At 48.2% G+C, this 13,821-nt stretch overlaps 2 protein-coding genes across 6 annotated transcripts; both read right to left on the bottom strand.

The window, feature by feature from the left end:
* Positions 1–1,955: 1,955 nt before the first annotated feature.
* Positions 1,956–3,743, bottom strand: TMEM81 (transmembrane protein 81). Its single transcript, XM_062605465.1, has one exon. The coding sequence runs from the start codon at positions 2,794–2,796 to the stop codon at positions 1,960–1,962; it is 837 nt and encodes a 278-aa protein (XP_062461449.1). The 5' UTR covers positions 2,797–3,743; the 3' UTR covers positions 1,956–1,959.
* A 130-nt stretch (positions 3,744–3,873) lies between these two features.
* On the bottom strand, positions 3,874–13,761 carry RBBP5 (RB binding protein 5, histone lysine methyltransferase complex subunit). Of its 5 annotated transcripts, none has more exons than XM_062605462.1 (14): positions 13,624–13,761; positions 13,490–13,515; positions 13,220–13,392; positions 12,227–12,367; positions 11,785–11,947; positions 11,224–11,333; positions 10,601–10,720; positions 10,271–10,424; positions 10,101–10,172; positions 9,553–9,670; positions 8,830–8,899; positions 8,486–8,715; positions 8,014–8,208; positions 3,874–5,579 (listed from the first exon to the last, which is right to left on the bottom strand). In XM_062605462.1, exons 1-14 carry the CDS (start codon positions 13,640–13,642, stop codon positions 5,554–5,556), a joined length of 1,617 nt encoding a protein of 538 aa, XP_062461446.1. In that variant the 5' UTR covers positions 13,643–13,761; the 3' UTR covers positions 3,874–5,553. The 5 variants fall into 5 exon arrangements, with proteins under 5 accessions (XP_062461446.1, XP_062461447.1, XP_062461448.1 ...); XM_062605463.1 differs by having other exon boundaries at positions 3,874–5,582; positions 8,131–8,208; XM_062605464.1 differs by having other exon boundaries at positions 8,131–8,208.
* Between the last annotated feature and the right edge of the window lie 60 nt (positions 13,762–13,821).

Here is a 13,821-nt window from a genome sequence, read left to right as displayed (position 1 = left end):
GCTGCACTGGCCATCACAAACCCACCTCTTAAAACAAGCATTAAAAATAAGTATATTATCCATCTTGAAATAACCATTAAAATATGTATTAATGTTTCCTGCTGTGGGCATCTGGGTCCCCTCAGAAGAACAAAGACAGGACACCGTAAGATGAAGGACCCTGCTGGCTCCCACCCTGACCTCCTCAGCTAAGCAGGAAGAAAATGGATTGTCCTGGACCTTTCATATCATCTTTCTGCGAGTCTGAAGCACAGCTGCCCACAGGATGCAATGTCATTTCCATGACAAAGAGCAGGGAGGCTCTTCCAGATGGGGCAGCTTCTCTCTTGATTTTAGCCATTACCTCCCAATCCAAGCATGTCTGCTCCTGCTATTCAGGGAGTTCTTCAGCACAGCCTGCCCCAAAGCAGCCCAGGTCTCATCCCACCCAGCACGACAGACAGGGGAGCAGACAGCAGCTTCCTCTCCCCTGTGATGGGCATTACATTCACCAATACTATCACCCATCTCCTCATGCTCAGGGGGCAAAAAGAGCTCTGTAAATCTGGTGTGTGGGAAGTTCCTTCCCAAAAGGGTGGCCCCACGCATCAGGAAGGGGCAGTGCATCTTCCCAAAGGCATCTCCTGGCACTGCCAAATGTCAGGTTCCAAACTTCGGCTGGTTCTTGTGCCCATTAAAGTCTCCCCATGGAAAGAGGGAACTCGTACAAGTACACACCAGGAACTGAAGCCTGCTGACAGGCTTGCTCCTCCATTTGGGTACAGCTACTCAAGGTCCACAGCCCACTGACCCGATACACTTCCTGCCTTCCTCACTGCACAGAAAGACTTAGCTTCCTATTTCAGCCTGATTTTCTGTATAGGATGATCAAATCAGGTATTTACCTCCACATGCAACTCTTTCCATATTAAAGCATCTTTTTTGTTCTTCTGGCAAAAAGGAATAGCATGCTTCAATCTGTAATATTTTGTGCTGTGCATTCCTGTTCTTTAGTTCATAGGGAAAGAAAAAAGGAAATAGACGTAGTAAATATAGTTGTTTGCTGTAAAATAAGATGCAAAGTAGAAAGAGAAGGCACTTAATAGGTCCCTCTGTGAATTCTGCTACAAAGGGGGGGAACAATACTGCCTATGGAGACGCTGCGTGGTTTATACTTATTAATCACCAGGCAAAATGAAAGCTCTGCAGCCCACTGAGCTCCTCCCTTCCTCTCCCTTAGGAACGAGCTCAGCTCTGAGTCATGATTAAAGCCACCCCGTTATGTTCCTAAGCAGCAGATTTGCTTGGGCTCCCCAGTGCTCCCTGCCTCGCTCTTCTCCACTACAAAGGAGCAGGGCAAGCTCCAAGCTACTGCTTGAAGGTACTTTTCCCAGCTCTAGTGGAAGGAGATAAATCCCTCCTAAGGAATCAGGCACCCACTGCTTGTCCCAACACTGCCCCACAGTTACTGAGACCGTGGGGATCTACTTTGAGCTGGTGGAAAGGACACCAGACAGCTAGGAAAGCAGGTTTGGAATGCTGCCTCGAAAGCACCTCTTGCTGGAGAAACACCACCTACCACAGGGCAATCTGTGTCAGCTCCTGGCACCAGAGCCCTCAGCAAGGCAGAAGAGTAAGGAATAAGGATCACAAGTTATTAGCTAAATAAAACCCCCTAAACACACAGAAGTAAAATAAAGGCCTGTTAGAGGAACGCAGCAAGGCAATGAGCAGTTTTCTGTGGCTCAGTGTCCTTTAACTCCTGTCTGGACCATTCCAGACCATCCTTTCACACACTGCCTTGCTCCATCTGGAGCTCTCTCTGCACCACTCCATTAAGACTCAAGCTCTGGTTCTATGGCCATGTACTAAATTACTTTGAAGCTTCAGAAAGTATCTGGGAATAACTGTGTCAGCCAGAAAACCCACAACCACCCCCATGAAACACTGCATCAAGAAAGAGACAGACAAGAAGGGACATTAAATCTTAGCTCGTTGCTCTGCAGCTCTCCCTCTCCAAATCCTCTGCAAGCAGTGGAGCACCACGCTCAGCAAGATACCCCCTGCCACCCCACTGCCAATTCCTAGCAAGCACTGATAAAACAATTCTCCTTTCCAAAAGGGCTCCTCTTCTTGCTCTTCATAGACACCCGTTTCTAGGTTCTCTTCTACCTTGCTTGCTGCTAACTTCTGTTCCCAAGTCAGGAATTTTTGGAAGTTCAGATCCACCAGGTCCTTGTGGATCACCCTGACTGCAAAGTAGACCCTCTTGACCACTCTCAACGTCTTTACCACCTGCACTTCGCACCGGTAAGTCCCTGCGTCCGACTCCTTGGTAGGGGAAAACCTGACAACAGGCCTGGGGTTTCCGAAAGGTCTGAACAGGACGTCCTTCATGGTGATGAGGCCTGGGGCAAAGCTCCATGCACAGCTGTAGGCTTGGCTCCCACTGCCCGCGACGTCTGAGGTCAGGCAGCTCAGCTGGAAGGGCTGGCCCACGGCGAGGGTGAAGTGGTGCAAGCCACAGTGCCAGCTGGCGAGGCAGGCGGTGCGGCGCACGGTGCAGTTCTGCCTCTGCCCGCCCGGGCTGAGCTCGCACAGCTCCTCCAGCTTGAAGCCCAGCCCGCAGGTGACGCTGCACAGCGTGGTGTTCACCACCACCGGGGCCACAACGGACCGGAGCTCTGCGGGGATGGTAACGCCTGCAAGGGAAGCCACCAAAGGCACATGCAAAGCGCAAAGGAGCAGCCCAAGGATGTGGCTGCTCCCCAGGGGCTCCATGCTGGGGTTGTCAATCAGATGGGTCACCACAGGCATTCTCTGGACGTCTTCAAACTTGGTAGCTCTGAAATGCTGCCAGCATCACCTTCAAGACCTAATGCTTCAATTAGGAAAAATCCTCCAACGAGACAGGCTTGAAGCACAATGCTGCTGAAAGAGATGCAACACATTACTGCATTGGTCAGAATGTGAATCATGAGTGCAGCTGTGGGAACAGGGCAGCAGGATGTTTTAATCCACCACATTCCAGCCATTTGGATATAGTTGACAACTTAAAGATGAAATCCTCCCTTCTCTGCAAAACTTTTAGAGACTATTTGAGATGATCCTGAAGGTCCCTTCCAACCCAAACCATTCTATGAGTCTATTCCCACCATAAAGAAGTATTGTTCCAATTTAACTTTCCCACCAAACTACAAATAATCACTCCTGGAACATTTAAAATGCTGTTGGGGCATGAGGAAAACCTGAATCCTTACACAGCACCTGCATAGTTCTGGATTATATACACACATCCCAAATCCTAAAGTACTCCCCAAGTGACCAAGATCACAAAACCAACATTGCAACCTCTGGCTATCTTACAGCACTGAAAATGGAAGCCAACCTCAGCAGTATTTTATCCTGGCTGTGCAGGGCTCACTGCAGCCCCATCTCCCCGTTCCCAAGGGAACAGTGCTGATGTCACAGCCCTGGGGCAGAACGTGGCCCCAAAGAACTCCCCTTCCTTGGAAGCCAAAGCGAGTCCTCTGAGATGAGGGCTCAACATAAAAGGCTCCTGACATCAACTGCCTGACTCAGGAGGGGTTCACCGGCCCCGGCCCCTTGGCATCGCTCAGAGGAGCTGCGAGGCCGAGCCCTGTGCCACGTGCAGCCACCGACCCCAAAGCCCCATGTTCAAGTGATGTGTGTGTCAAACAGAAACCACTCCCCTGCTGCCACCGCAGCAAACCACAGATGAGACATCCCAGTGTAACCCACGTAGTGCTCAGGTGTCCCAAAGGAACACACCAGCTGTGGTGAAGGCACAGTGTGCTCACACCAGAGCTGTGCTGCTCTTCCTAACCACTGTCCCCACAGTCGGGGCTGTATGGAAAAGCCAAGACTTAGCCATTGACTTTAGGAAATGAAACATACCTCTTTATTTACAACCACAAAACCTACCATCACTGCTGTAGACTACCACCAAGCCAGTATCTGTCAAATACTGTACAAAACTACAGATACTAGAAAATAAAACAGAAGATGGAAGAAAAGAAACCAAGGACATATACACTGTACAGCAAAGGTTTACCAGAAACAGGCTGGAGTCTGTGGCAAATCACATGCTTTAGGACAACCTGAAGAGCCACTGCCTGTGCATCTTTTAAAGCTCGTGGGGTCAGCCATGCCACACTAGGGTGGATTGGACACAACAGTATTCCAGGGGAGATGCAAGTCATCCTACAAGCAGAAAGAACAAGGAGAACTCCTACTGTACACACGGATTTCATTACACGAAGCAGCCACTGCACCAAAGCCAGAAATGAAACCACCAGCGTTAAAAACCCTCCTGATTCAAAGTGTCTCCTCTCTTCCCATACTTCATCTCGTGCAACTGCTGCACGCTTCCAACTGCAACTGAAGAGATCTCTTCACGACTCCTCTTGTTGGGTTTTACCGTCTGCAGGATGCTTTGACAATTCCAATACACAATGATGAGCTCAGTAATTACAGCTGGGAGAAAACTAAAAGTAATTGCATAGGAACTATAAGTGTCTATGAAGCAAAGGGCATTAGGAATGAAAACCTTTTAACAGACAGTCGGTCTGGTACAGAGCTCTCAGGCTATCACTACTGGATAAAGTGTCTCTTTCCATTCCCACAAGGAAAATATTCCAACCATCTTTAAGGAGGAAACGGTTAAAGCATGGCTGGGAGTGAGCTGTTAGCATTCATCTTCCATTCTTGATCCAGAGGTGGGGTTCTGGTTTTTCTCTATCTGCCAGTTCCTATCAGCCGAGGAGGAAACCAGTTGCTTCCGGTAGGGCACCGCACAGGAAAGGGACAGAATAAAACCACTTTTGCTAGGACAGAAACTGCCAACACTGCTCTTCATATCACAGGTTAAAAGAGAGCATAACAGCTGAGTATTTTATCTAGAGCTCCTTCCTCCCATAAGCAGGGTCATCCTTCATGTCTGAACTGTTCACAATATGAAGCTTCATTCTTTGCAGACTTCAGAGGGTCTCTTGATTCTTCACCTTAGGTCTCTGTCCACCTGGCACATAATCAGCAGGAGCCTCAGCACAGAAGACATCATAGCAAGCTACCCAAAAAGCTGGGAAGGTGAGAAGCTGGCATGGAAGGAGTCACAACTCACTGAAATGAAACTTAACAGCAAAGAAAGGGAAGTTTGCAGGATATAGTCACCAGGAATAAAAATGCACACTTTGGGTATTCTTCAATCCAGGAATAAAAAAAAGGGGATTTAAAAGACAATGGTGGTAAGCTCTGGAGGTCCCTTCCAGCTCACTTTACAGTTCTATATATCACCACAAAGGCAGTCCAACGAGTCTCTTTGCAAATCGCATGACCTGAGAGTTAGCATCTTACACTGTTCCATGCAGAGGCAGGTAAGGAGGAATGAAGCTGCTTCCTCTTCCATAGTCATTTCAAACGAAAGTCACTCCCTGAATCCATGAGCAATCAGTCTGCTGTGTTAGTCAGTCCACTCTGACTGAGCATTTCATCTAGTTTCCACATTATGGTGCCAAAATAGGAAAGCATACAGGAAGCTAAAGGAGAGTGTCTTCATAACAATTCTGAGATTGCACCACCTGCTAAAGAGATCAAAGACAGGTCAAAAGTAAGTAACCAGCCTCCAACAGATGTTCCTAAAAGCCAGAGACCACCAAATTCAGCATTTCCAGAGAAAGGAGGACAAGATTTCCCAGCTAAAGCCATTCTTTTCAGTCTAATGAGGTACAACCAACAAGGTACTGTCTATGACAAGGTGGCTGAGAAACTCCTGAGCTTTTACTCCACAAAGCTGCAAAGCAACTTACCTGGTGTCAAACAGTCCCAAAACCCGAGAGCGAAATCCCAACAGAAAACAAGCCTCACCTAAGCCTGGGTTAACCCAAATTGTAAGATTTTATTCTAAAGCTACAAAATGCATCAAGCTCCTCAGTCTGTTTGAAGCCCAATTTTGACACAGCAGCTTGAGGAAGACATTCCAGACTGCACAGCACAGTGATACAGATGCACCAGTGCCAAGCTCCTCATCCCAGCCATGCAGTTTGCAGCAAGACACTGTATTAGGGCATATGAGAGAAATGCCTTTGTGTGACTGTTTTAGTAGCTGATTAGTTACTTCAAAAGCAACAGCACAAGGAACTAGCAAAATTAACAGCTCCACGCATGAGAGACAGGAGAGGCTCCAGGATCACAGGTGGCCATTTCAATGTGGAAGCGTGCATCTGCACGTGGTGGAACCGAGAAAAACTGGCTGCCCAAAACAGGACTTGCAAGCACAAGGCGTAAAGGGAGTAAAGGAAGGCAGACATAAGCTTCATGGACTAAAAGACTCCTGTGAGTTTGGAAAGATCCAAGCAACAGTTCCTTTAGCTGCCGATCCGTTCTTCTCACAATGTGACTTACAGAGACACTTCCAACACTGACTACTGAGATCTACTGCATGGATCTAAGAAATCCTCTTAAGTGTAGAAGGAAGCACAACAACAGGTCCTAACGAGAGACAGATGTCCTTCGTTTTGATTCTTTGCCTATATCCCAATCAAATCAAAGAACTGCACCATGGAAAACCACCTTCAAGTGCTTCCAGGCAACAAAGGCTAAAAGTCTATTTCAGAAAGCTCCACCATCTCCTCTAGACTGGTGAAGTGGAGAACATGAGTTTAAATGCATTTGTTCATGAGAAAACTTCCAATTTACAGTGCCCAAACCCCAAAGATCACTGGTCTGGCCTGGATATGCACATCCCAAACTCAGCAGCAGTAAAGTTCCACTGCTGGCTTTTGTAGCAAGTCAGACTCTATTACAACAACTCCATGGCAGCACTACAAGCAAAACCACACAGAAATCCTCCCACATACGGCTTTGCAAGGATATGTAATGGTCTAATCATTTGGTCCTCAAACCAGGCTTATCCATCCAGCAATGTACAACAGAGCAGACAGGATGTGTCACAGATGCCAGCAAAGACACCAGAGGACTCCCCAATCCAGGTAATTCCTTTACTATCATACTTTACAGATTAAGTTGCTTTCATCCCCTCCCCTTTTTCTGCAAACAGCAATTGTCAGTACTAGTACAAGCAGTGGGACAGGAGCTGAGCAGGAAGGACAATGAGCAAGGTGGGTAGCGTAGGACCAGCAGTGAGGGAAGGAAGAGGGGGAATAAAATCACTTCTGTACAGTCTAAAATCCACAGCAGCAGCGGCTGAGTTCAAGGAAGTGCAAAATTTGATATAGCAGTGCCATTGAGACTGTCTATGTATCAACCCTGACTTATTAAATACACTCTAAAAGCAATAAACAGTGGAGTCCACATCACTTCATCCAAACATGTGCTTTCGTCACTGAGCTTAAATGGACTTTTCCCAGTGAAGAAGCTGAAGTAGCAAAGGAGACTGAGACTAAGTCTGGGTCCCCGCAAAGGTGACTGCAACAGTCCTGGTTTTGTACACAACCAACAAAACATGACCAGAGGGAAAAAGGATTAAAGTCCACCGAAACCTACCCTCATTGCCAGCAACTGCACTGCCTGGAATTTAAATAAGGCTGCCGTGTAGTTTGGAAAAGAAAATTCAGCTCCTGGATTTCCTCTCAGGGTTCATTCACCAAACAGACCATTACCAATGCTCCATTTCCTACTTCTGCTCACAGAACTCTGCTGTTCTTCATCATTTTGCCTGGTACTGATGGCACAAAATGTCAACTTCAGCTTCAGAAGCCTTCACTCTTTATGTTTTTCCCCCCTCAACATCGACCCACCAAAACCAAACCCTGTTACTGTTTATGGAAGAACTGACAGAAGTTATAAAAAAGATATCCAAAGATGTTTTGCCTTTGAACTAGTACTCAACCTGCAGTCTAATAGTGCTGTAAAATTTTGCCTCTCCTTGACAGCAGCTGAACATTCAGTGAGCAAGTGCCATTTGGGAAGATAAAACTAGGACTATATTAAGTCAGGGTCTGTACAAAGCAAGGCCACCAAGCAAGGCAACGACGCTCCCGCTGGGTTCCTTACCTGTCAAAGGCTGTCCCAGCTCCGCCTGCACTTTACCCTTCGCTGCTCCTTCCAGAGGTAAAGCACCTCTGTCCCCTTTGTAGAGTTTCGGTTTAAATGGAGAATCTTTGTCTTTACCTTTTGATCCTTTAGGCCTGCCTGCTTGCTTCTTCTTGGATTTACCATCTCCCTTCACACCCAGCAGCGGATGGACTTCTGCGGAAAGACAACGTGGCACCAAAGTGAATTAAACCTCAGCACGTACAGCACCAGATATAAACAGCATTAAAAACTAACAGTATCGGGACATCTTACTTCTCCCTAGCTTGCAAAATGCCAGCAAGAGTGGGCAGCTATTCATAAGTGTTATAAGAAGTGACTTCAAAGTAACAAGTGGCATTCTGAACTTCTGCTCTTCAGACAAGGTAAAGGCAAAGCTCAAAGCCATCTCAAATGCAGAACAAGCACTAAAACAGTTGCAGCTACTACACACCATCATTAGGTACTCCTTGTAGTTCAATGTTGGTGGTTTTGGGCTTCTTCTTTGGTGCCTGGGGTCCATCAGAGGAGCACTGCCTCTTCTTCTCAGAGCCTATTCCCTCATCAGTTAAAGAGCTCTGAACCGCATCTGGTGGAGGCCCATAGGGGTTTTCTTCTGGATCTTCAACTTCAGGAGCAATGGGTAAGTAAAGCAGAGCCTTGGAGTCCTCCAGTTCCTCATCACTGTGAAGGAAAAATGTCTGCTTTCATTTAAAACTAGGGGTTATTAGAACATATTATACAGGGAATATTAGTGATACATTTTGTATTCATACTTTAAACACAAGATTCTTTCACCTGCTACAGAAGGCAGCAATGGGATCCACACTCGTGACATCCACTTCTTCATCTTCTGCAGCATCAGCACCTAAGAACCAGGGCAAAAAGGTAAACTCAAGACAGTAAGGAAAAGACCAAATTTCAGGGAAAGAATGCTTAATAGCCACAAACCAACATTACACTTGAATATTAGAAATTGCCAAAGAGCAATTCATCCAACCAGGAGAAGCGCTGCAGAGCCTGCTAGCGAGGAAAGCTCTATGGTGTGCTGGGAATAATCCTTCTCTCTGTCCTTAGAGGCAGGCTGGCACAGGACACAGTTTTCTGGCACCACCAAGTGGCCAGGTTGTGCGGCCATCGCTTACAATTCAGAGCTGCTGCTGCTGCCGCTGAGGAGGCCTGGACAACCATCCGTGTCTATCTGCTGTTTTCTGCTGTAAAACACCTCCTGAAGAGGGGAGGAGTTTCTAGAAAGATCATAGAATCACGGGATGGGTTGGAAAGGACCTTAAAGCTCATCCAGTTCCAGCCCCTGTCACAGGCAGGGACACCTTCCACGAGACCAAGTTGCTCCAAGCCCCATCCAACCTGGCCTTGAATCCTATTGATTGTGTTAGCTCACCTGTCTTCATTTACCCACTCCTGTTTTGTCATTTAACACCCACCTATACCACTATGAGCACTAGTTTTCACTTCTGGTACGGATATGTAATTAGACTGAAAACACAGTTTACACAGTACCTGTCTGTTCTGGTTCACTCTTATCTTCATCCTCAATGTCAAACTCTGACTCTCTCTCTTCATATTCCACGTTTTCATCCAGCTCTTTGAAGTCAGGAGCAAAGGCACTCCAGTTTTCCTAAAGCACAAAGTCAAAGTGATTTTTACCTTATGCAAAGGAACAACAACTGGAGTGAGGACACAAACAATTACAGTCTCATTCTGCATTAAAATCACCCAAGCCACACACAGGCTCACAATAAAATGAAGTTTCATTCAGGTCCACCGTCACACAGTAAATTAGGAAGCACACAAGTTAGTTCTTACTGAAAATACAACATTGGAATAGAATCACAGAACAGTTTGGGTTGGAAAGGACCCTAAGGTCATCCAGTTCCAACCACCTGCCATGGGCAGGGGCACCTCACACTAGACCATGTTACCCAAGGCTTTGTCCAACCTGGCCTTGAACGCTGGCAGGGATGGAGCATATAATAAATACTGGATTATGCTTAATACTGCAGGTTAGGTTTGGGAATCCTCTTAAGGAAACTATCTAAAACACTTACCACTTGATTCTGAGCCCATATTGAGACAACACCACTTGAAATAGAAGCTATGATGGGTCGGACAGGATGCCACTGGATTTATTAGAAAGAGAAAAGAGAAGGAGTTTAACTGATTTGAATTAAGAAAGCTTAGTTTTCAAAGTAACAAGAAATGCAGTCAGTTTTCTTACTGCTACATCCAAGAGCAGCTCCCCTCTGGTCCCATGCAGGATTTTCACCAGGTTTCCAATGCTCTTCTCCCAGATGTACAGGGCATGCTGTCGTGCTGACCCTGCCACTATATATTCACCATCACCAGAGAAACAGCACTTCTTCCACGGTGTCCTGCAGGCAAAGACAGCAACACAAGTTAAATCCTGAGACAAGAGCAGAGCAGGGAGCTGGAGGACTGCGGAGTGGGTTTGTTCTTGAGACTGAGATCTTGCCTTCTCCCATTAGTGCTGAGCATGCATACCTCACCTCTGCCAGTGAGGCTGACCAGCCACCCTGCTGCCTCTTACCTGTTCACTAAATCCTGCAGCTTCTGCATGGGTTCAGGCTCCCCATCTCGTCCACAAGTGAGAATTTCACGGCCATCATACACCCTGATTATCCGGTCAGCTGTGTTTATCAAAAAGCAGCTGTAAAAGGAGGGCACAGAACATGTATCACATTAATAGACCGAGAAATAGAAAGAATCAGATTATGCAGCCTTCCAACATCTAAAGGGCTACAAGGATGCTGGAGAGGGACTCTTCATCAGGGACTGTAGTGATAGGACAAGGGGTGATGGTTTAAAACAGGGTAAATTCAGGTTAGATGTAAGGAAGAAGCTCTTCCCTGTGAGGGTGCTGAGGCGCTGGCACAGGGTGCCCAGAGAAGCTGTGGCTGCCCCATCCCTGGCAGTGTTCAAGGCCAGGCTGGATTGAACCTTGGCCGACATCACCTAGTGTGAGGTGTCCCTGCCCATGGCAGGGGGTTGGAACTGGATGATCTTAAGGTCCTTTCCAACCCAAACCGTTCTATGATTCTATGTTCCATGTAAGAATTATGGGGGGTATTAACACCTCATATGCTGAGTCAATCTACCCTGTAGTTGTCAATTCATCTTTAAAGCTATCACTTGGTAGATGGAGTACCTCACCTTCCCTTCCGAGCAAACTCAATCGATTTAATAGCTGTGGTGTTGCTGGTTCCAGTTGTCACTCTGAAGGAAGCAACAAGATCCTGAGTTTCTGTTTTTAAGACCAAAATCTGCAGATGAAGGAGACAGGAGGCAATCAGTGTCATCATTAGAATTCAATCCCCTTTTGCTACCTCTTCCATCAGCTATTAACCCTGACAACAGAAGCCTCAGCAATCTACACAGGAATAGCTGGGATTCTGCACCTGTAGCTGTACTACAGTTTCTGCGACAGTTCTGCGACATAAGCATTGCTTTATCTACACTGGAAAAGGATCCAACAAATAGGGTCAAAAGCAACATAAAGGCCTGAGATACAGATTGTAGCCTAGAGATCTTCAAAGGTAAGGCATGATGTTACTCATAAGATTGTATCAACGCAGGATCAATCGCTCAAGAGACATTCAGGAAGCTTTATTTGGGTACTAAAACAAAGAATGCAACCCAGAAACATGAAGCATCTTGCTAAAGTCAGGAATTAATCAAAGCTATGGCATCCAGTGCCACCTGCTGGAGCCTCACCTTCCCCTTGGCATTGCCTGTGTAAATGTATTCCCCTCGCCTGTCAAAGGAGGCCACGACATTGAGATCAGAGTCATCATCCACAGGCAGGACAACGTGTTTGGAGTCTGACAGCGTCAGCATCACCGGCGCCGACTTCATGGGACAAACCAAAACCCTGTTTCTGCAGAGCAGGAAAAGAAGGGTTAGGAGTTTCTTCTCTGGAAAACATCAAAACAAAGGAGACATTTCTGCCACACTTCCAAGGCCCATTCCCATGTTTACTCTCTCCCCATCCTGCTATTTTGATAACAAGAAGAGCCACAACAAATCACAAGACAATAACACTAAACCCCTCTATTAAATATGGAAAAAATCCCGTTGCAAACTACAGGAAAAACGTTTTAATCATCATTAGCTCTACCAAAATCAGAGCATTCAACCCCTTTCTCACAGGACTTACTGGTCTCGGGGGTGGTACTGAACCTTCAGGATGGGTGAAGGAAATCGAAACCTCTGGTCGCAGTCTCCAGAGAGCACATCCCACTGTGACACGATGTTATCCGTGGAAGCACTCACCAGTTTGTGACCATCTCGACTCCAGCTGCAGGAACAAGAGGCAATTTGAATCAGTTACTCCTCAAATGCATAAACCCCCCAATTTCTAGTTATTAGACCAAATGATCAGACATATACATATATATATATTCATTGAGATTTGTATCAGGTATAACCCTGTTAGGGTGAAAAGTAACGCAAAACGTTAACAGGCATAACCTGTTTCCAAATTCTTTCCAAGGAAACTCCCCTGGAATGCAGGGAGTATCCTGCAGCAGGCTGGCATTTAGGCCATTGGCACACCTGGGTGTTAGGAGCTGTCAGGACATCAGTACCTGATGCTCAGCAAACACAGGCACAGGCAAATTCCATCAAAAAGAACAGCTCTTCTGTCCTGCTAATGGGTGGGATAGAGTTAATTTTCCTCCCAGTGGCTGGTACAGGGCTGTGGCTTGGCATCTACCTGAGAACAGCACTGATAACACGCTGACGTTTTGGTTGCTGATGAGCCCTTCTTACCCTCATCAAGGGCTTTGCAGTTTCCCAGGCTCTGCTAGTGATGTGGGGCAGAAGCTGAGAGGGGGGAGCACAGCCAGGACATCTGCCCCACACTGGCCAGGGGGATACTCCACACACCAACCAAAGGGGTTTTCCACACCACAGCTCACCAGGCTTGGCGCAGAACGGGGGGATTTGGCTGCATAGCACTTGGCTGGGTTTGAACCACGACACCCTCGTACCGGGTGCATACGCGGGGCTCAGTCACAGGATCCCAGCCTGGTTCGGGTTGGAAGGGGCCTCAAAGCTCATCCAGCTCCAACCCCTGCCACGGGCAGGGCCACCTTCCCCCAGAGCAACCCCGGAGCTCAGCAGCGCCGCAGCCCCGCGCCCCTCTCACCACAGGGAGCACACGGGGTGGATGTGGGCGCTGATGATCTTGGCGATGCCCCTGGTCAGGAAGTCCCAGATGACGATGCGCCCGTCGTTGCAGCCCACGGCGAGCAGCGTGCCCCAGCGGTTGAAGGTGCAGGTCAGGGCCATGCTGATGCAGTCCAGGGTCCCATCGGCCTCCTGCGGGGACAGGGCAGCACCGGGGGCGGAGGGGGGCGTCAGGCTCCGCCGTACCGAGCCGCTCGGTGCAACGAGCGAGGGAGGGGGGGGGGGTTACCTCAGGGTAGTTCTGGCCGAAGGACTCTGCAAGGAAACGCAAAGACAGCGCTTGAGTTAGGGCCCGGCCCGCACCCCCCGGTCCTCCCCGCACCCCCGGCCCTCCCCGCACCCCCCGTTCCTCCCCGCACCCACCGAGCAGCTCCAGGTTCATCGCGGCCGCCGTCCCGCTCCCTCCGTGACCGTCGCCGAAGGACCCCGCCGGGGGCCTGCTCCGCGCCGCCCCGCGGTTCGCCTGACGGAGCCCCGCTCCCCTTCTCCTCCTTCCCCACCAGCCCCTCGCCGCCCGCCTCGCCTCGCCCCGCCCCGCGGGCACCGCGCCCGGCCCCGACC

This window comes from Pezoporus occidentalis, unplaced genomic scaffold (genome assembly GCF_034315485.1).
Source record: "Pezoporus occidentalis ecotype Australia unplaced genomic scaffold, CSIRO_AGI_Poc_V1 ctg92, whole genome shotgun sequence".
Taxonomy (NCBI): Eukaryota; Metazoa; Chordata; class Aves; order Psittaciformes; family Psittacidae; genus Pezoporus; species Pezoporus occidentalis.
This window is presented reverse-complemented; position numbering and strand designations above follow the sequence as displayed.